The sequence below is a fragment of the Eptesicus fuscus genome, chromosome 20 (assembly GCF_027574615.1).
Source record: "Eptesicus fuscus isolate TK198812 chromosome 20, DD_ASM_mEF_20220401, whole genome shotgun sequence".
NCBI classification, from domain to species: domain Eukaryota; kingdom Metazoa; phylum Chordata; class Mammalia; order Chiroptera; family Vespertilionidae; genus Eptesicus; species Eptesicus fuscus.
This window is the reverse complement of record NC_072492.1, coordinates 48867333-48889028: the sequence shown is the minus strand read 5'-3', so window position 1 is coordinate 48889028 and position 21696 is coordinate 48867333. Positions and strand designations below refer to the sequence as shown.

General features: G+C 54.9%; 1 protein-coding gene across 1 annotated transcript in view; it reads left to right on the top strand.

Annotated features, from left to right (window-relative positions):
- Positions 1–21696, top strand: part of RNF157 (ring finger protein 157) — a 64582-nt gene that overhangs the window by 21829 nt on the left and 21057 nt on the right. Inside the window, exons 3-5 of the mRNA XM_008155027.3 lie at positions 18690–18778; positions 19945–20091; positions 20736–20853. Coding sequence (XP_008153249.2) covers positions 18690–18778; positions 19945–20091; positions 20736–20853 — 354 coding nt within the window. The remainder of the gene's footprint in view (positions 1–18689; positions 18779–19944; positions 20092–20735; positions 20854–21696) is intronic.

Here is a 21696-nt window from a genome sequence, read left to right as displayed (position 1 = left end):
GGGTCCGACGTCCCGGCTGATGGAAGGGGCAGGTGGGACAGCCGGGCTGTGGGTAACATTCATGCTTACAGGTGCATCAGCGTTTACAGAGGACAATGCCCTTGGCCCTGGTACAGAGGTCACTCGGGGCGCATCATCGTATTCTCCTCTATGTTGTTTCAATGTTCCCCATTGAACGTGTTATTTATTTATTAAAAATATATTTTTATTGATTTCAAAGAGGAAGGAAGAGGGAGAGAGAGAGCTAGAAACATCAATGATGAGAGAGAATCATCGATCAGCTGTCTCCTGCATGCCCCCCAATGGGGATCAAGCCTGCAACCCGGGCACGTGCCCCTGACCGGAACCGAACCTGGGACCCGTCAGTCCGCAGGCCGACGCTCTATCCACTGAGCCAAACCGGTTAGGGCGTGTTTTTATTTTTTTAAGTTAAAGCATTTTAAATTTCTTACCACACAGAGAAGGGACTGCTGCTGAGCAGAGGAAGGAAGGAGTCTAGGGGATAGAAAGAAGCAGGAAAATGAAGGAAGCTCATAGAAGAGTGGGTGTGGTTTTTCTTGGTGAGCTGCAGGAAGTGGGGGGCCGCTGAGGGGGCAGGGGGGGCTTGTGGAGAAGGACAGGGAGTCGGAATCAGCCGGTAAGGATGGGCAAGGGGGCCCAGCCTCGTGGACGCTACAGGCTGCGAGCTGACCGGGGACGGGACAGTCACACTTCCTTCCTAAGCGGTGTCGGGCTTTGCAGACAGTTCTACTTAAGGATTTTAAAAAATATATTTTTACTTATTTCAGAGAGGAAGGGAGAGAGAGAGATAGAAACATCAATGATGAGAGAGAATCATTGGTCGGCTGCCTCCTGCACGTCCCCCACTGGGGATCGAGCCTGCAACCTGGGCACATGCCCTGACCGGGAGTCGAACCGTGACCCCCTGGTTCATAGGTCGATGCTCACCCACTGAGCCACGCCCCCCGGGCCGAGGAAGGATTTTTAAAGTGGCATCTTTATTACACACGGCTCCCCGCCTCGGCTCTCCCGGAGGTGACCCCCTGCTCAGCTCAACAAGGAATCTCCTCAACCTTTGCTTTTACCTTCAGGTTGTTGTTTTCTTAATTTATGGCAAAATACACGTCCCATGAAATGTAACGTCGTCGCCATTGTAAGTGTGTTAAGTGTACCGCTCAGTAGTGTTCAGTACATTCACGTTGTAGTGCAAGAACTTCTAGAACTCTTCATCGTGTAACACTGAAACTCCGCCCCCGCCGAAGGTCAGTTCCCCATGGATGCTCCTCCCCACCCCCCGGCAGCTGCCCGTCTGCGTCCGGTCTCTGTGAATGTGGCTGCGCCAGGCCCCCGTCCTGCCGTCTTTGTTGTTGTGTGTGTGGCTGTTTCACTGAGCCAAATGCCATCAAGGCTCGTGGATGTTGTAGCATGACTCAGAATTTCCTTCCTTTAAAAAAAATATAATAACTTGGTTGATTTTTAGAGAGGGAGAGAGAGAGAGAGAAACATCCATTTGTTGTTCCACTTATTAATGCATTCATTGGTTGTATGTGCCCTGAGCAGGGATCGAACCCCAAACCTTGGCACATCAGGTCGATGCTCTAACCCACTGAGCCACCCGGCCAGGGTGAGTGTCCTCCCTTTCCAAGGCTGGATGGTATTCTGTTGTATGTATGTAACACATCTTGTTTACCCACTCGTCCCCTGACGCGCACTTGGGTGGCGTCCACCTCTTGCTGTTGTGACTAACGCTGCCGTGAACGCGGGCGTTCCGTTCAGTTTTTTAAGTCGTACATGCACACCAGTATTGGGCTAAGGAAGAAGGATTATTTGGCTTTAGAAAATTATGTAAATGAAATTATTTTATTTTCAATGTTGAAATTTGTCATCCTATCTAATAAAAGAGTAATATGCAAATTGACCATCACTCCAACACACAAGATGGTCACCCCCGTGTGGTCACAAGATGGCTGCCACAAGATGGCCAGCAGGGGAGAGCAGTTGGTGGGGGACCAGGCCTGCAAGGGAGAGCAGTTGGGGGTGACGAGGCCTGCAGGGAAGGGCAGTTGGGGGGGGACCTAGGCCTGCAGGGGAGAGCAGTTGGGGGGGACCAGGCCTGGAGGGAGGGCAGTTAGGGGTGACCAGGCCAGCAAGGGAGGGCAGTTAGGGGCAATCAGGCTGGCAGGGGAGCAGTTAGGCACCAATCAGGCTGTCAGGGGAGTGGTTAGGGGGTGATCAGGCTGGCAGGCAGAAGCGGTTAGGAGCAATCAGGAAGGCAGGCAGGCGAGCAGTTGGGAGCCAGCAGTCCTGGATTGTGAGAGGGCTGTCCAACTGCCCACTGGGATCGGGCCTAAACGGGCAGTTGGACATCCCTCAAGGGGTCCCAGATTGGAGAGGGTGCAGGCTAGGCTGAGGGACACCACCCCCCCCATGCACGAATTTTGTGCACTGGGCCTCTAGTTATTAATAAAGATGAAGAAGTTATTTCAGAGGCCTTCTTCTAGAGAAAGCTGCCTTGGGCCACTGGGTGAGTGAATCCTGAACATGTAAACAGTCTGCTTTGCGGTGTAGCGATAGCATCATGGCCACATTTCCAAATCACCCTGTAGGTTTTACTCAAGAGTTCGTTTCAGCTGTTTCTTGATTCCTGAGATAACGTGGACAAGCTGGTCACTTGCGTATGGAGAGTCGGAGAGGGTTTTTTTGTTGTTCAGTAGGTAAGAGCATAAAACACGAGACCTCACCGTAATTGTAAAGTTAACTACAAGTTATAGCATAAAAAAGACAACTTTGAAAACCTAGTTGGGCCCTGGCCCGGTGGTTCGGTTGCTTAGAGTGTCATCCTGATACGCCAAGGTTGTAGGTTTGACCCCTGGTCAGGGCACACAGAAGAGTCAACCAACGAATGCATAAATGAGTGGAACAACAAAAATGGATCTCTCTCTCTCTCTCTCTCTCTCCCCGGCCCCTCTCTCTCTGAGATCAATGAGTAAATATAAAAAAAGGAAAGCCCTGGCTGGTGTGGCTCACTTGGTTGGAGCGTTGTCCCATACACCAAAAGGTTTCGGGTTCGATTCCTGGTCAGGACACATACCCAGGTGTGGTTCGATCCCTAATTGAGGCACATGCAGGAGGCAACCGATTGATGTTTCACTCTCACATCAATGTTCTCTCTCTCTCTCTCTCTCTTTTATATATTGTTACTGATTTCAGAGAGGAAGGGAGAGGGAGAGAGACTTAGAAATATCATTGATAAGAGAATCATTGATTGGCTGCTTCCTGCACACCCTACACTGGGGATTGAGCTTGAAACCAGGGCATGTGCCCTTGACCAGGATGACCAGGAATCGAACCGTGACCTCCTGGTTCATAGTTGGATGCTCAACCACTGAGCCACACCAGCCGGGCTCTCTCTCTCTTTTTTAATGCAAAAAGCACCAACTGAGTTTGGTCCTCTCCTCAGCTGCAGATGCCGCGTGGGCTGAGGTCTGCGAGTGGGAAGTGCGTGTCGGATCCACCACTCGCTCTGAGATGGGAGACAGAGCGTGGCTGTACCTGTCTGGCGTGTAGACTTCAGGGTGTAATTTTATGGATGGAAGTGATAGAAAGGGGTGAATGTAACCTGGAATTATGGGAAAGGAAAAAGTCTCTGGACGAAGCCTGGCTGGAGACAAATGAGCAGCACGAGAGCAGTTCTGAGCAGCTGCTAACCGAGCGGCTTACCTTCCCTGTATGAGAATTTCCACTCCAATTCGGATTGTAAAGCTGTGCCCTGGGAGAAGGAAGCAGAGGAGGAAGAGGAGGAGGAGGAGGAGGAAAAGGAGGAGAAGGAGATGGAGGAGGTGGAGGAGGAGATGGAAGTGGAGGAGGAGATGGAGAAGGAGGAGAAAATGGAGGAGGAGATGGAGAAAGAGGAGGGGGAGAAGATGAAGGAGGAGGAAGAGGAGGAGGAGGAAGAGATGGAAGAGGAGGAGGAGGAGGTGGAGGAGAAGGAGATGGAAGAGGAGGAGGAGATGGAAGAGGAGGAGGAGGAGGAGGAGATGGAGGGAGGAGGAGATGGAGGAGGAGGGGATGGAGGAGGAGGAGGAGGAGGAGGAGGAGGAGAAGAGATGGAGGAGGAGGAGATGGAGGGGGAGGTGGAGGAGGAGGAGGAGGAGGGGGAGATGCCCCAGAATCCCACCCGCGGAGTCCACGTCCTTGGGCGCCTTCTGGGACCGGCTGGATGTGGATGAGGTCGGAAGCGAACCTGAGCCGGGGTCTTTGTAAAGCCCTTGGTCGGAGGCGCGCTGTCGGGGACACGCGGTGGTGTATTTCTGCGTGGAGCACATGCCCAGTGAGAACGGACACGTGATTTGGGCGCAGTGGCTGCAGCCTGGCCCTTGGGAAAGCCTTGGGTACAGCGTGTACCCGGGTCCGGGCCGGCCTGCGGTGGGCGGTGGCGGAACAGGCTGTCAGGGACCAGGTGGCTCTGGTTCCTCATTCCGGGGAAGGAGCAGGACGGGCCGGGCTGCGTGTGGCCAACATGGTCTGCGGCCGGGGGATGGGAGCACAGACCTGGCGGGGTGGGGGTGGGGCGCCCACACATCACTGCGCACCCCGTACGCACGTCTGCCCTTGCTTGTTAATCGAACAGTGTATCTTGGAGATCATTTTATTCTATTTTATTTTTTGTTATTTTTTAAAATATATTTTTATTGATTTCAGAGAGGAAGGAAGAGGGAGAGAGAGGGATAGAAACATCCATGATGAGAGAGAATCATGGTGGATTGGCTGCCTCCTGCAGGTCCCCCACTGGGGATCGAGCCCACAACCCGGGCATGTGCCCTTGACCGGAATCGAACCCGGGACCCCTCAGTTCACAGGCCGGCGCTCTGTCCACTGAGCCAAACCAGCCAGGGCTTGGGGATCATTCTAGATCCACTTACATAGGGCTGGCTTGTCCCTTTTATTTTTTATTATTATTTTTTTAAAATATATTTTATTGATTTTTTACAGAGAGGAAGGGAGAGGGATAGAGAGCTAGAAACATCGATGAGAGAGAAACATCGACCAGCTGCCTCCTGCACACCCCCCACCGGGGATGTGCCCGCAACCAATGTACATGCCCTTGACCGGAATCGAACCTGGGAACCTTCAGTCCACAGACCGACGCTCTATCCACTGAGCCAAACCGGTTTCGGCTGGCTTGTCCCTTTTAAACATGTCGGTTGGAGGGTAACATGTACTGAAAGGCAGCACCCCATGCGTGCGCAGTGATTCTGACGAGGTGAGCAGCACCCAGGTCGAGACGGAGCACACGGCCCTTGGACCCCAGGAAACCACGAGCCTGGCTCCTGGTTTGAACTTGCTGTGAGTGGGACCTGAGCCACGTCCGTCCATCTGGGTCCGCAGCTCAGGGTGAGGCCCCCTCTCATTGCAGGCAGCGGCCGTGCGCTCATGCGCATCAGGCGCGTGCTCCCCGTGGGAATACGCCAGCTCACCCCCCCCACCCTCCTCCCTTAAGCCGTGTGTGTGTGTGTGTGTGTGTGTGTGTGTGTGCGCGCGCGCGCGTGGCCGTGGGACATGGCAGGTCAGCATGGCTCATGCTCCGCGGGCCTCGGCCAGAGCAGTAACCCCAACTCTCAGGAGAGCTCCCCCAGGCGGACGCTGTCTCGCAGGCCTGCGCTTTTTCTCCGCTGCCGTCCCGTGCTTGTTAGACCGCCGGGCTGGGGACAGACGGGGGGCGGGCTTGCTCTGCTCCCACTTTGCTCTGCAGCGTCTTCCTGAACTGAGACCCTGAGGCGCCCTCCTGTCCCTGTGGTGGGACTTGTGTCTCCGTGGGCCTGCTGTGCCGCCGAGGGTGCGTTCCACTGGAGCGTGTGTGGGATTCACGGGAAACCGGGGCCACAGCCAAGAGGCGCGTCCCCACGGCGCGTCCTGCAAGCGCTCTGGTCCCTGGACGAGCCGCCTCGAACTGCTGGTGTTTCACTGCGCACTCTCCCATCCGAGTATTACAAGTTGCGTTATGGGTAGAATTCTTTAAAGAAGATGAGATGATCACGATGATAATCACATCACTGCTGATGGCCTGTACTTGTGTAGCCCTGTGTGATTTTGAAAATATTTTTTATTTGATCTTAAACACCCTGCGAGTTAGACAAGGGCGGCCAATTCCATTGCACAGAGAAGGAGACTGATCCCGGGTCTCGGATCTGGAAGTGTGAGGACTGAGGCGAGAACCGGGTCTTCCCGCTCCCGGGGCCTCTGCTCATTTTGCTCAATCACGTCTTTCTCATTCTCCCGTTCTGCACACAGTTCTCCGGCAGGACCAGCGGGCCTTAGCTCCCGAACTTCCTAACGATTGCTCCGCAAACGCCTTCATTACAAAGCCCACGGCAGCCCGGCTGGTGTGGCTCAGGGGTTGAGCGTCGACCTATGAACCAGGAGGTCACGGTTCGATTCCCAGTCAGGGCACATGCCCGGGGTGTGGGCTCGATCCCCAGTGTGGGGCGTGCAGGAGGCAGCTGATCAGTGATTCTCTTTCATCCTCGATGTTTCTCTCTCTTCCTCTCCCTTTTCTCTGAAATCAGTAAAAAATATATATATTTTTTAAAAAGCTCAGGGCAGTCTGTTTTTCAGTTATTTTGTGAGCATGGATTGAGGCAGCCTGTCATTTCGTCTGAGGGACACATGTTCATAATTCGGGGAGTCACCACAGGCACGTGCTGTCCTCCTCCGAGGGGCGTACCCATCCGTTCCCATCCGTTCCCATCCGTTCCCATCCGTTCCCATCCGTTCCCATCCGTTCCCATCCGTTCCCATCCGTACCCATCCGTACCCATCCGTACCCATCCGTTCCCATCCGTTCCCATCCGTACCCATCCGTACCCATCCGTTCCCATCCGTTCCCATCCGTTCCCATCCGTACCCATCCGTTCCCATCCGTTCCCATCCGTACCCATCCGTTCCCATCCGTACCCATCCGTTCCCATCCGTTCCCATCCGTTCCCATCCGTTCCCATCCGTTCCCATCCGTACCCATCCGTTCCCATCCGTTCCCATCCGTTCCCATCCGTTCCCATCCGTTCCCATCCGTTCCCATCCGTACCCATCCGTTCCCATCCGTTCCCATCCGTACCCATCCGTTCCCATCCGTTCCCATCCGTACCCATCCGTTCCCATCCGTACCCATCCGTTCCCATCTGTACCCATCCATACCCATCCGTACCCACCCCTTCCCATCCATTCCCATCCGTTCCCATCCGTTCCCATCCGTTCCCATCCGTACCCATCCGTTCCCATCTGTACCCATCCGTTCCCATCCGTACCCATCCGTTCCCATCCGTTCCCATCCGTACCCATCCGTTCCCATCCGTTCCCATCCGTACCCATCCGTTTCCATCCGTACCCATCCGTTCCCATCCGTTCCCATCTCTTCCCATCCGTACCCATCCGTTCCCATCCGTTCCCATCCGTTCCTGCGACACACGCCCGCTCTCTCTTCTGCGGTGCCAGTCTAATCGCTCTGGGTCATACGAACACGCTCTTCTGTGGGTTTTGCCCTCAAACTCACAGTCTCGAGGGAAGATCCGACCCCACATACCGGGAGGAGCGATAAGAGGGAGCGCGTGACCTCAGTCCGCTGGCTCGGAAAAGGCCGCTCCACGCCTGACCTCCCGGCGGGCTGGGCGGCCTGTTTCCGCGCACACAGAGCACCGAGAACTCGGCGCTGTGCGGCGCTGACACCGAAGCACGTGTTGTAGGGGTTTCCTAGAAACTTCTCTGAACGCCCTGAGACCCGGGGTGCGCACTGTCACCTCCGTTTCCTGTGGTTCGCCCGTCTTACGGGAAACTCTACTTACCGGTGCCGCGTTTCAAAGAAAAGCCCGGTTCGCTGGTGGAGCTTTGAGAGATCGGGCCGACAAGTCAGTCCGGGGCCGGTGGCCTGACAGTGGGGCACAGGCAAGTGACATCCGCAGGCAGCACAGCACCCGCTTCCTTCTCTGAAACCGTCTTGCCCGGCCCTTGACTCAGAAAGCAGCCCCGATTGTCCCAGAACCTAACCTGACAGAGGCCTCAGCTTCCGCAGGCGCCCCGAGCAGCGGGCTTCGCGGGAAAGGTGCTGAGTTCCAGAACAGAACGCCGCCCCAGCCGTGGTTTCCATTTGTCACAACTTTAAACGTCCTCGGCCGGCGAGGCTCCGTGGTTGAGCGCCGACCTATGAGCCAGGAGGTCAGGGTTCGATTCCCGGTCAGGGCACAGGCCCGGGTTGCGGCTCGATCCCCCGTGTGGGGTGTGCAGGAGGCAGCCGATCCATGATTCTGTCTCATCATGGATGCTTCTTTCTGTGTCTCTCTCCCTCTCTGAAATCAATAAAAATATATTAAAAAACAAAAACCTTTAAACGCTGTCAGCCCCGGGGGTGAATCTCTTCGACTCACCCACACTGTACCGTGTTTTTAAAGGAAGGTGTGGGCGAGCATGTGGTTAGCCTAGGACAGTGGTCGGCAAACTGCGGCTCACGAGCCACATGCGGCTCTTTGGCCCCTTGAGTGTGGCTCTTCCACAAAATACCACGGCCTGGGCGAGTCTATTTTGAAGAAGTGGCGTTAGAAGAAGTTTACGTTTAAAAAATGTGGCTCTCAAAAGAAATTTCAGTCGTTGTCCTGTTGATATTTAGCTCTGTTGACTAATGAGTTTGCCGACCACGGGCCCAGGACCTTACCAGGAGCCGTGATAAAAGCAAGCAGCAGAGGGTGACGTTTGCAGTCTGCGGAGTTCCCTCCCAGCCCCAGCGGCCCTGGGCCCTGGGCTCCCTGAGGCCACTGGGCTCCTCAGGCCTCGCCTCCCCAGGCCCTGCCCACAGGGGGCGCGAGAGGCTGCCGGGCGGAGGTCTGAGTGCCGGCCTCAGGGGGGCCTCTAGGATCTGGGAACGAGGGGTGCTGGCTGTTTCCCGCGGCCACTCTGCCAGCTCCGTGTCCCCTTTGGGTGTTTCCGTCCTTCGGTGCCTGTAGAACCGGCTCCTTCTGTGAAATTCTCTCCCTGCCAACCAGCGGCGTGGTTCCCGCGTTCCCGCGGGACCCGGATTCCCGCAGCCTTTCCTCACAAGCGGGGAGGTCGCCGGGACTAAGCCCATCTCACAGGTGAGGGTGCAGGCTGGCCTGCAGTCACCCAGAGCCGAGACCCACACCTGCCGCCGTGAGCTCCTCTGCGTTCCCGCTCATCTCAGCATGGCTCTTGCCGGACTTCTTTTTTTTTTTTTTTCCCCCAGAGAGGAAAGGAGAGAGAGAGAAACATCCATGATGAGAGAGAATCATGGATCGGCCGCCTCCTGCACACCCCCCACTGGGGACTGAGCCCATAACCTGGGCCTGGGCCCTGACCGGGAATCGCACCGTGACCTCCTGGTCATAGGTCGACGCTCACCACTGAGCCGGCAGGATTTATTTTATCAAAAGTCCTTGCATCGGAAGGGCTGCAGATGGAGAAGCCCACGTACCGCTCAGCGGACACCTTGCCCGGGTCCGCCCCGCAGGCGCGTTCCTGCGTTAAAAGCTGCGGCGCTGTCGGGGCTGCACCCTTAGAGGCCCAGGCTCCGCCCCGGGCCCCGCAGTGCCTTTGGCTCCTCCAGTCTGACCGTTTCCCGGGTTTTCCTGACTTTCCGTGACCTTGGCCATGCTGGGCTGTGCCGGTGAGCTCTTCTGTGGAACTTCCCCCGCTGTTCGGGCGTTCGGGCGATCCCTCGTGGTCAGAGCAGGGTGGTGGGTTGGGGGGAAGAACCCACAGAGGCAAATAGGTGCATCCTCCCTCCTGACTTCTTCCTGGGGGTGGCGACCTCGAGCACGTGGGCAGGGAGGTGCCTGTCCGGTTTGCCCCCTGCCGGCCTCTCCTTTTCCAAAACGTATTTGTTAGACTACGCCAGCCACCGAATCCTCTTGCTGAACTGGGGCCTCCCGCCCGACTTTGCGGGGCCGTGCTTTCTCGGCCGTTTATTAACGGGGGTCTGTGCATGCGTGGCCGGGCTAAGCGCACAGACCCGGGAGCCAGCCGGCGGCCGGGAGGTAGGGCCGCGCCGTGCTTCCTGGGGAATTGCTATGGGCTGCGCCGTCTCTGCTTCGTCCTGGGTTCAGACCTGGCACTTGGCTCTTGTGAGTCTCGGAAAGCTGATGGCCGATGCTCCGACACCCTGTTCATTCCGGATGGGCTGGAATCACCTCGGACCAGCCCTGGAAGGTGGCCTGAGCTTGGCCAGGGTAGCTCAGTGGGTTGAGCACCATCCCATGCACCAAGAGGTCACCGGTGTGATTCCCGGTTAGGGCACATGCCTCGATTGTGGGCTTGATCCCTAGTAGGGGGCGTGCAGGAGGCAGATGATGGATGTTTCTCTCTCATCAGTGTTTCTCTCTCCCTCTCTCTCTCTCTTTCCCTTTCCCTTCCCCTCTCTCTCAAAAAAAAAAAAAAAAAAATCAATAAAAACAAGATGACCTGAAGCCCAGGCTCTTGGTGGGATCAGTTACAGGAGGAAGAGCCGTTCCGAGGCAGCGGCAGCGGCAGGGAAGGGAGAACTGGAGGATGCGGTCAGGGACGGAGACTTGCAGGGATGGACCGAGAGGCGAGAGGCGGTCGGCTGGCGACAGGCGTGGAGGGGGCGGGGATCTCAGGTAGGAGGCAGGGAAGGGACAGGGGTGGAACACAGGACGAGAGGGCCCCAGTGACAGAAATCATGCTTGGAGCCGGACGCTGACCACGACATACTGTGGATATTTGCATCTGTCCCTGAGATTCACCGTCTAGAATATAATAGCCCCATTGTGCTTCTTTGGGAAAAAACATTGTGTATTTTTAAATGCATATTTTGACTGCTGCGGGGCTTGCCTCTCGGGGCATATTCTTTAGATTCGGTGTCAGGCGTCTGGAAATCCCTCACGAGCCGATTCCCGTTTGGGAGCTGGGCGATGCGCCTCCTGACCAGATGGAATCCAGGAGCCGGGCGTCCAGAACGGGGCGCTTGTCGGAAAGGGGTGGCGCCTCTGGCCGTTAGTCATTATTTACCGACTCGCCGGGCGGAAAAGGTGACTGTTCTGCACACGGAGAGCACTTCCCTGTCCCTCCGAGCGCTCGCCAAGCGCGCTGCTGTTGGGCCACATCCTCCGCAGCAGAACGCGGGCTGGGGAAGGGCCTGCGTGCGGAGCGCAGCGGGATGGGGGCGGTTCTGTCCCGCGGGGAGGGGCCCTCTCTCGGCGAGGGCTTCCTGTCCGTGAGGAACCGGAAGTCGAGTCCGTTTCATTTGTCATCAGAACAGTGCACAGAGCCTGGTGGGCGCATTTGACGTCAGAGTGGTCCCGAACGGGCTGCCTGGTCAGGGTACCCCCAAAGGGAGCCAAGGCCCGACCCGTAAGAATGGGGGGACAGTGGGTCTTCCGTGGTCGTTGCCGGAGATCTGGGCGATTTTATGATGGCGCTTGACCCTCCAGTGGGGTGTTCCCTCTTCCCTTACCACTTGTTAAGGGAACAGAGAGAATCGAGGCGTTGGGCCTGCTCGTGCCGGGGTTAAATGTTTTGGAGCCCGGCTCGGTGGTTGAGCATCAGGAGGTCACAGTTCGATTCCCGGTCAGGGCTCAGTCCCCAGTGTGGGGTGTGCAGGAGACAGTGGATTGATGATTCTCTCTCTCGTCGTTGATGTTTCTGTCTCTCCCTCTCCATTCCTCTCTGAAATCAATTTAAAAAAGAATTAGAAACAGGAAAAAAAAAGTCTTTAAATAAATAAATACATGCATGTGTGCATGCATACATGTATGCATAGATAGATACATACATACATAGGTAGATAGATATATACATACATAGGTAGGTAGATAGATACATAGGTAGATACATACATACATACATACATAGAAAGATAGATAGATACATAGATACATAGATACATAGATGATAGATAGATAGATGATAGATAGATACATAGATGATAGGTAGATAGATAGATGATAGATACATAGATACGTAGATGATAGATAGATAGATGATAGATAGATACATAGATACATAGATGATAGATAGATAGATAGATACATACATACATACATACATAGATACATAGATACATAGATACGTAGATGATAGACAGATGGATGTTTTGGAAAGGTCAGCCTTCGCTGTGAGGTCACGGAGCCATGACCCTGGCCCTGTGTCCTGCCCGGGCACCCAGGTGTCACGGGCTCTAAAGGGGCCGCCTTCTTGGATCTCTGGTAACCGGACCTGGGCCCAGAGCACCTTCGTGTTGAGGTCACCCCGCGACACCGTCTTGGTGCCCCCCCGCCCCCGCCTTTGGTTGGGTTGAACGGGGTGTCTCTCAGCTTTGCGATCGCCTTTCTGCTGTGGCAGTGAGCTCCCAGGAGGACGGGATGGAAACGCAGTGAAAGGGGGTTTTTCTGCTGTAAATAGAGCCCTCTGACAGGCTGTCTACCGCAGGCACGAGGCCGCCCGCCTCCGGGCAGCAGCTGGTTAAACAGGCACATTTGCATTCGTTTTGCGGCATCCAGGCAGGGCCGGCACTGCTCTCCCCCGACGCTGGTCTAGAGAGCGCTCTGCGGCGGCCGAGTCTAAAAATACCCACCGCGGAGCCTTGGACACACACACTTCTGAGAAGAGAGGAAGTAGAGAAAGCGGAGAAAACAGCCAGGCAGCTAATAGAAGGAACTGAAGTTTAAATATAAAAGCCCTAAAACCTCCCAACGAACGGGTTTATGGAGGGCCGTAAAGGAGTTACTCACATGACTCCAGATGTTGGTCGCCATAGTAACTATCATTGGATTCTTTGCCACAAATAGTTCACGCCTGCTGATATACAAAATGAGTACTTCTCTACTGTAATTATAAATTGCCTCAAATGATTTTCTTTTTCTTTGGAATCAGATTTTTGGCATTTGGGGCTTCCTGTTTTCTAAGTAAAGACTCTATTAGTGCAGCCCTGGCCGGTGTGGCTCAGTGGTTGGAGCATCGGCCTGCACACCGAAGGGTCTAGGGTTTGATCCCTATCAAGGCCGTGCACCTGGGCTGCAGGGTCGATGCCTGGCTCCGGCCAGGGCACATGCGGGAAGCAACCCGTACTTGTGTCTCTCTCACATCCAAGTTCCTCTCTCTGTCTCTCCTCTCCTCCCTCCCTCCCTTCCGCCTTCTCTAAAATCAGTGGGAAAATATCCTCAATGAGGATTAACAGAAAAAGAAAAATAAGGAAATGGGGCAGGCCACAGGAGGGGCTCCCAGAGCCACGTCGCGGATGCGCTGCACACGGTCAGGCCTGAGACGAAGAGCAAATGTGAGCAAATCGTGTACTTTTAAAAAAGCTTTTTACCGAAGGTATTTATTTTTGTGGATGCGTTATGTCCTTTTTAGAGACTCCTGGGAATTGCCCAATAATTTACCACTGAAACAAGGTATCCTGCCATTTCATATGCATTGTGGCCACATTTTCTACAACAAAAATGTGAATGCATTTGTAGGGGGTAGTTGAAATTAGAATGGCTTAAAAAGTATCTAGGATATATGGTTGATTTACACTGAGTGGCCAGATTATTATGATCTCTGAACGCATAATAACCTGGCCACTCAGTGTATATCCTATATAATAAAAGGCTAATATGCAAATTGTCCTCTTGACCAGGAGTTCAACCAGCAGGCAGGCTGGCAACTGCCCATGTCCCCTCCCCCTGGCCAGGCTGGCCAGACCCCACCCATGCACAAATTCATGCACCAGGCCTCTAATACACACACACACACACACACACACACACACACACATACATACACACACACACACACATACATACACACACACACACACACACACACACACACTGAGTGGCCAGATTATTATGTGTTCAGAGATCATAATAATCTGGCCACTCAGTGTATATATACATACATATTGTATGTACACACACACACACACACACACACACACACACACACACACACACAGTAGCAGTTCCACATTTGGTCACCAGGGGGCACTTTGCCGACGTGAGGCCAACATGAAAGAAAGGAAACTGGTGAACACCAGGGTTAAAGGTCAAAAGGAAACCGGCTCAGTATTACTCAGAGTTTTGGTTGGCAACCCCCTGGGGGGCCCCTTGGAATGAGCTCGTCTTGCTGAACCCACACTGTATGTACTCCCATCCTGGGCTTGAGGCGCTTGGGATCTAAATTACTCTGAGATTTGGGCTTATTTCAGCGCAGACACTGCAGGCCCGTCTGTCCGGGGCGGGCGCTGTACCCCCAGGCAGGGCAGCAGGTGTAAGCCCCAGGCTCAGCCGGCAGAGCACAGTGTGGAGTGAATGGGCACATTCTTGGTCCTTTGGCATTAATTCGGGGTGTCAGTAACGCACGTTCCAGCACCCTGGGCGCAAGGTGAGCAGCGGCTGCGCCTGCCGCGGCCGCGCAGAGCTCCCTGCCATCGGCGTCCCCTGCAGGTCCGTGCGTGTCCTCTGCAGGTGCCGTGAGAGTCACACACAGGACTCTGTCACGCTGTGTTCCAGGAAAGCTGGCTCCGAGAAGACCTGGGACCAGTGGTTCCCCCTTTTCTTGGCCACGCCCCCCCCCAAGCATCTCTAACATCCTGGTATGTTCTCCCCCCCCCCCGACCCCTCCCGTGACATAGAATTCTTATTATTCAAACACTGAGCTCCTAGTCTCGGGGAGGAAGCCTCAAAGGCCATTAGCTTGGTCTAAACAAGCTTCCAAAGAGCATGGCATCCATGGAAGAGAACAAGAAAAGAACGAAGGAGAGTGGAGTCCTGAGGAGGAAATCACTAAGAAGTTGTTAAAAAAAATAATAATATGAAGTGATATGAAAAAATAGCATATAAAGTTTCAAAACATATAATAGAGAACCGAAATGCATAAATATGTCACAATATATGCTTGCAGTATCTGAGGCCCCTAGAACCATAAGAAATGCAAAATAACCACTAGTAATAACTCATTCTCAAATGGCCCCCCTTTAAAAATCAAATTGCCCCCCACTGTGGGGTGTGTGCCCCTACAGGGAACCACTGCCTTAGACACTCCTGTTAAAATGTAGGAGGAGCCCTGGCCGGTTTGGCTCAGTGGATAGAGCATGGGCCTGCGGACTGAAGGGTCCCAGGTTTGAGTCCGGTCAAGGGCACATGCCCGGGTTGCAGGCTCGATCCCCAGTGGGGGGCGTGCAGGAGGCAGCCTATCAATGATTCTCTCTCATCATGGATGTTTCTCTCTCTCTCTCTCTCTCTCTCTCTCTCTCTCTCTCCCTCCTCTGAAATCAATAAAAACATATATTTTTAAATGTAGAGGAGGGTGGCATTAGGTACCTTTTTAATGCACTGCTGCCGAAGCACAGGGTGTCCTCCGGGGAGTTCGGACTAGCTTCCAGAACCTGCGCAGGTGACTGTTGAACTGTCAGGCTCTCCGCACTCTGCTCAGGTTTCTAGAACGTCCCGGCATCAGGACCACTTGTAGACGGCCCCGCGGCAGCCGAGGCAGCTGCAGGAGGAAGAGCGTGGCTCCTGGGTCTGAATCCTCGTTCTGCTGCTCCTGAGCCCTGGGACCTTCCAAACGACACCCATCCTGAGTCTCAGTTCCTTCTTTAAAAAAAAAATTTATTGATTTCAGAGAGAAAAAGGGAGAGGGAGAGAGACATCAGCAATGGGAGAGAATCATCAATCGACTGCCTCCTGCACACCCCCTCCCGGGGACCGAGGCCGCAACCCAGGCGTGTGCCCTGACGGGGAACCTAACCATGACCTCCTGGTTCATAGGTCAACGCTCAACCCCTGAGCCGTGCCGGCCGGGCCCACCTCACTTTTCACAATGAAGACAAGCTCTAGGGGAAGACTGGCAGACAAAGAATGAAATGGATCTGTGCCTTGTGACAGAGAATTAAGGCTCAGGTAATATTCTAAACGGAAGACAAAGATCACAGGCTTTTGTTGGATTTCCCCCCTTTTTTCTGTTGTTTTTATTTTTTTGCAGGGTGTGGAGGAGAAAGGGCAAAGAGTGAAGGAAGAACTGGTCTTTTTATTTATTTTTTTTAAACCCAGGAGGAGTTAGGGCTCCCTCCGGGTACCTGTGCACATGTGTATGATTAACTTGCTGCTCCAGAAAACTATTTTAATCCCCGAGTCATTGACTTCGGCTTTACAGTCGACCAGCATTTGTGTCGGATTTTCCTGCCCTAATTACTTTTTGCTTAAGCGTACTTGAAAATTGTTTTAAATTCCTTTTAAATTCCTTTGGGGGGTGGGGGGTGGGGTGGAGACATGGGCTTCCCCGGATAAAAGCCTCCCGACACGCGGCCGGTGGGAGAGAAAAGCAGAACCAGCTTTCTGGAGAACAATTTGGCAGAAGTATTTTTAAAACTCTTAAAAAACATGCTTACTCTTTGATCCAGTGAATCTAGGAACTTATCCTAAGGAAGTAATCCAGCGAGCAGGCAGAAATGTGGGGCCAAGGCGCTCCCACATTTATGTCAGAAAACTGAACACAGACACACACGCGGTGACACCGGCGTTAACCGGGGAGAAGACGGGATTGGTCAAAGCCAGCGTGCTTCGTGCGCGGCCGTGTCCGATCCCGGCTTTGAAACGTCCACCGCGGTGTCCGCGTGGGAGAGGCTGTGAGATAGTGCGCGCGGCCTGAGGCAGCGCGGGGTACGGAGACAGTGGCGGGTGGCCGCCGCACGGGGCAGACTCCCAGCGTCAGCCTGGGTCTCGCTGAGTGGTGAAACGATGGCTGATTTTGTACCATTTATATATATTTTATTGATTTTTTACAGAGAGGAAGGGAAGGGAGAGAGAGTTAGAACATCGATGAGAGAGAAACATCGATCAGCTGCCTCCTGCACACCCTCCTACTGGGGATGTGCCCGCAACCCAGGTACATGCCCTTGACCAGGATCGAACCTGGGACCCTTCAGTCTGCAGGACTGACACTCTATCCACTGAGCCAAACCGGTTAGGGCTGATTTTGTACTTTTTTGTGTGTTTTTCAACTTTTCTGCTTGAAGACAGGGTGTCCCCCCCAAAAAAAATGTAGACACACTTTTTTCTGATAGCTCCATTGATGTTTCTTTTCAGATTTAGCCCATCGGAATGAATCATTATTCAAAGTGCAGTATACATTTTTGGGGGACCCTATATGTGTTACTTTGTAATTAGAAAAACCAACTATCATGTATTTTAAAAGGATGCATGTTTTGCCCTGACAGGTTTGGCTCAGTGGATAGCGCGTCGGCCTGCAGACTGAAGGGTCCCAGGTTCGATTCCGGTCAAGGGCCTGTACCTTGGTTGTGGGCACATCCCCAGTAGGGGGGAGTGCAGGAGGCAGCTGATCGATGTTTCTCTCTCACCGATGTTTCTAACTCTCTCTCCCTCTCCCTTCCTCTCTGTAAAAAAATCAATAAAATATATATTTTATTTTTAAAAAAGGATGCATGTTTAATGTATCCATGAAGAAAGTTAACATGTTGCTGTTCGGTACCCACACAGAGAGGGTCCGTTGGATACACATGTGACAGTTTAGATTGCGTGTGTTTCCTCAGAAGTCATGCACATGCATGTGAGTTATCAGCAATCACACCGACTTCATAAAATTAGGTGCGGGGTAGGCTGTGTGGTCCAGAGACAGAACCACCGTCAGCAAACCCTGTGGAGGCGCGGGCAGCGTGGACCGGGGCCCCGCTCCCCGAAGCCAGCCGCAGGAGGGACCGAGGCTGTCGTGGGCGCGCCACGCTTGGCAAAGCTGCACCGTCAGGAGGCTTTCTGTGAACGAGGTGCAGAACTCGCTCATTGTCCACGCAGCGTCGGAACGGGGCTGGGAACACTGGGAGATCCCGCTTCATCTTCTGGAAGCCCAGTTACCGGTGTCACCGTCTCCTCTGAGCTCCTCCTGTCGTCGGCTCAGGCGCCCAGGGGAGAGTGTAAGGTCAGAGCTGGGCAGCCAGGGACCTCGAGGCCCCGAGAGCTCCTGGCGCACGTCCAGGGACCTCCGCCGCCTCGATGGGCCGGGAACGGGGAACGGGGAACGTGCCCTGCGCCGGCGCCGGCTCCTCCTCGGTCCGCAGTTCCCACGTCCCCGGGCACCGCGTGGCCTCCCTGAAGGAAACCCCTGCGCGGCTGGCTCCCTGTCGCCCCCGGTCAGAGGGAGAAGCCTTTTGGGAGGATCGCGGCCACCGTGGGTCCTTCGGTACTTGCAGGCGTGCTTGTCAGTTACCCACGTGGTGAACGCTGACTCGGATAAGCAGAGAATGGGAAAAGCAGGTAAATCTCTCTCTTTAAAAAAATGTACTTTTATTACTGATTTCAGAGAGGAAGGGAGAGATCAATAATGAGAGAGAATCATTGATCAGGCTGCCTCCTGCACGCCCCACACTGGGGATCGAGCCCGCAACCCGGGCCTGTGCCCTGACCGGGAATCGGACCGTGACCTCCTGGTTCATAGGTCAACTACTGAGCCACACCAGCCGGGCTAATCTCACTCTTTTGAAGCCAAATCGAATCCCAGTTCTACCGGCTGTGACCTTGAGCAGGTTCACTCGCTGTGGCGGCTCTCCGTGCCCTCCCGGAGTTCAGAGCCTGGCGCCTGCCCCCCTCACCTCGTAAGGCGGTGAGGCCCTGTGCCAGGGAGGGGCGGTGGCGGGTCTTCACTCACGCGCTGTCTCCTCCCGCTTTGCCCCACAGTTTCCTTACGCCGCCCCGCCTCCCCAGGAGCCGGTGAAGACGCTGAGGAGCCTGGTCAACATCCGCAAGGACACACTGAGGCTCGTCAAGTAAGTTCCCAGGTTCCCAGCGCTCCATCGGGCCAGGGCCAGGGCCCTCCTGCGGGCAGGCAGCCCCACCCCGCAGAGCCCGCCGAGCCCGCCGAGCAGGGGTGCCGGCCCCAGAGGTCGGGCTCTGCACCGAGACTGTTGAGGCTTCACCTCGCAGTCCGTGCGTGCGAGCACTGGCCCTTCCCTGGCCCCGTCACGCGGCCCTTCCTGATGAATTTCTTTTAAAAGAAGAATTATTGCCGGAAAAGTGAAGTTTCAGAGCCCTCCGCACGCCTGTGTAAAGATGAGCTGTTTGAACTTGGAATAGGAAATCCTTCCTCATTGCTTACATTCACTTTAAACCCTTTGCACTCGCTTGCTTTTTTCTCGATTCCTTTATTCTAATGCTAACCGTGTCGAGTCATACTCGACATCCGAGTGCAAAAGCTTCAATTTATTCTTAACCTCATACGCCCCGACACTCAGTGCCCGGGGCCGGCGGCTTCGTGCCCGTCTTATTAATTGTCCCTGATTTGCCTTCTCTGTGCTGTTCCTGAGACGGTGTCAGGCGTTTTGTTGTTTTGGGTTTTTAAAAATATATATTTTTATTGATTTCAGAGAGGAAGGGAGAGGGAGAGAGAGAGAAACATCAATGATGAGAGAGAATCACTGACCGGCTGCCTCCTGCACGCTCCCACACTGGGGATCGAGCCCACAATCCAGGCCTGTGCCCTTGACCGGAATCCAACCCTTCAATCCACAGGCTGACGCTCTGTCCACTGAGCCACACCGGCGAGGGCTTCAGCGTCCGCTTTAAGCAGATGCCGCCTCTGCTAAGGCTCGGGGCTCCCTGGGGGACAGGTTGGAAGAGGCGGGAGGGGAGAGGAGTGGCCCTTGAGGAAACTATGTTCACTACGTGACTGGAACCTCGGTTCCGATGAGAAGGAAACATAAATGCCGTCGGGCCGAGGCGAAGGACGCTAGCTGTCACGCGTGAAGTATCGGACCCCCGTCCGCCCGGCGGCAGTGGCCGTGACCCCCTCTGCCGTCATCCCAAGGAGGGCGGCGGCGGGGCTTAGGGCCGGAGGGCAGCCACGATGTGTTGCGTTTTAAAAAAGGGTGTAAAAAGGGCGCCGTTTAAGTGCGGGCCTGCTGCCCGCCGCATGCTGAGGCTCGGTGCTTGCTAGGTGCGCCGAGGAGGTGAAGGCCCCGGGGGCCGAGGCCGGCAGAGCTAAAGTCCACTACAACGTGGAGTTCACCTTCGACACCGACGCCCGCGTGGCCATCACCATCTACTACCAGGCCACCGAGGAGTTCCAGAACGGCATCGCCAGGTACGAACGGGACCGGGAGCCGCCGCCTCCGCAGCCAGCCCGGGCCCACGCCTCAGGCGCTCACCGGGCGAGATCTGGCTCTTGAACGTGGACTTCCTTCTGCAGACCCTACTTCTTTCTTTAAAAAAATGTTTCTGTTGATTTCCGAGAGGAAGGAGAGGGGAGAGAGAGAGAAACATCCACGATGAGAGAGAATCGTGGATCGGCTGCCTCCTGCACGCCCCCCACTGGGGATAGCGCGGCAACCTGGGCCTGTGCCCTGCCTGACTGGGAATCGAACCCTGACCTCCTGATCCATAGACTGATGCTCACCCGCTGAGCCACGCCGGCCGGGCATAGAGGCCCCACTTCTGCCCGTTGCCCTTTAAGTTGTGCCACGCGGGTGCCGGGGCGGGCGGCGGCGGAGCCTTCAGGTCGTTACACTGTTAGAACCCTGTCTGTGAAGGACCCTGCGTGGCCGGTGGCTGCACAGATGGGTTTGATCGCGTTACCCGGCCGAAGCCGAGGCCGTGGGTGACGGGAGGCCCGCTCTGCCGGTGTCATTCCCGGCGCCTGCAGGTCACTGAGAGCAGGCGTGAGCGGAGGAAATGGCCAGTCCGCCTGGGCCACACACTGACTCGCTCTGCTCCCTGCTTGATCGGTAGCTACATCCCCAGAGACGGCGGCCTGCAGTCGGAGACGGTGCACTACAAGCGCGGGGTGTGCCAGCAGTTCTGCCTGCCCTCCCACACCGTGGACCCCTCCGAGTGGGCCGACGAGGAGGTGAGCCGCCCCCGGGGGAGAGCACGCGGGGCAGGTGCCCCCCGTGGGCCTGGACGGCCCGGGAGCTCGTTAGGACCACGGCCAGCAGCGAAGGGGCTGACTGCCCGGGTGCTCAGAGGTCACGCTCACCTTCAGCCTTGTAACGCCTTCATACCCTAAAGGATACGCCCAACCTCGAAACTTTTCTGTTCCAAACGAGCCCGTTAGCCGAGGGCATTTCAGGAATCCGCGCTCAGAGAAAAGAAGCTGGAGGCTCCAGGGCTGTGCCTCTGGGAGATTTTAAAGAGAAACTGGTGGCCTCCGTCAAAGGGACATGGGGAGGGACGAGGTGGTGGAGGAGCAGAGATGAAGTTCGTTTAAGAAAAATATATATATATAAATACACACACACACACACACACACACTCACTCACACACTGAGTGGCCAGATTATTATGATCCCTGAACGCATAATAATCTGGCCACTCAGTGTGTATATATATTAGAGGCCCGGTGCATGAATTCGTGCATGGGTGGGGTTCGGCCAGCCTGGCCAGGGGGAAGGGGCATGGGCTGTTGGCTGGCCTGCCTGCTGGTCAAACTCCTGGTCAACGAGACAATTTGCATATTAGCCTTTTGTTATACAGGATATACACTGAGTGGCCAGATTATTATGCGTTCAGAGATCATCATAATCTGGCCACTCAGTGTATATATTGATTGATTTCAGAGAGGAAGGGGGAGAGAGAGATAGAAACATGTTTGATAAGAGAGAATCATTGATCGGCTGCCTCCTGTATGCCCCCTACTGGGGATTCAGTCTGATGCACAGGAATGTGCCCTGACCTGGGAATCGAACCGTGA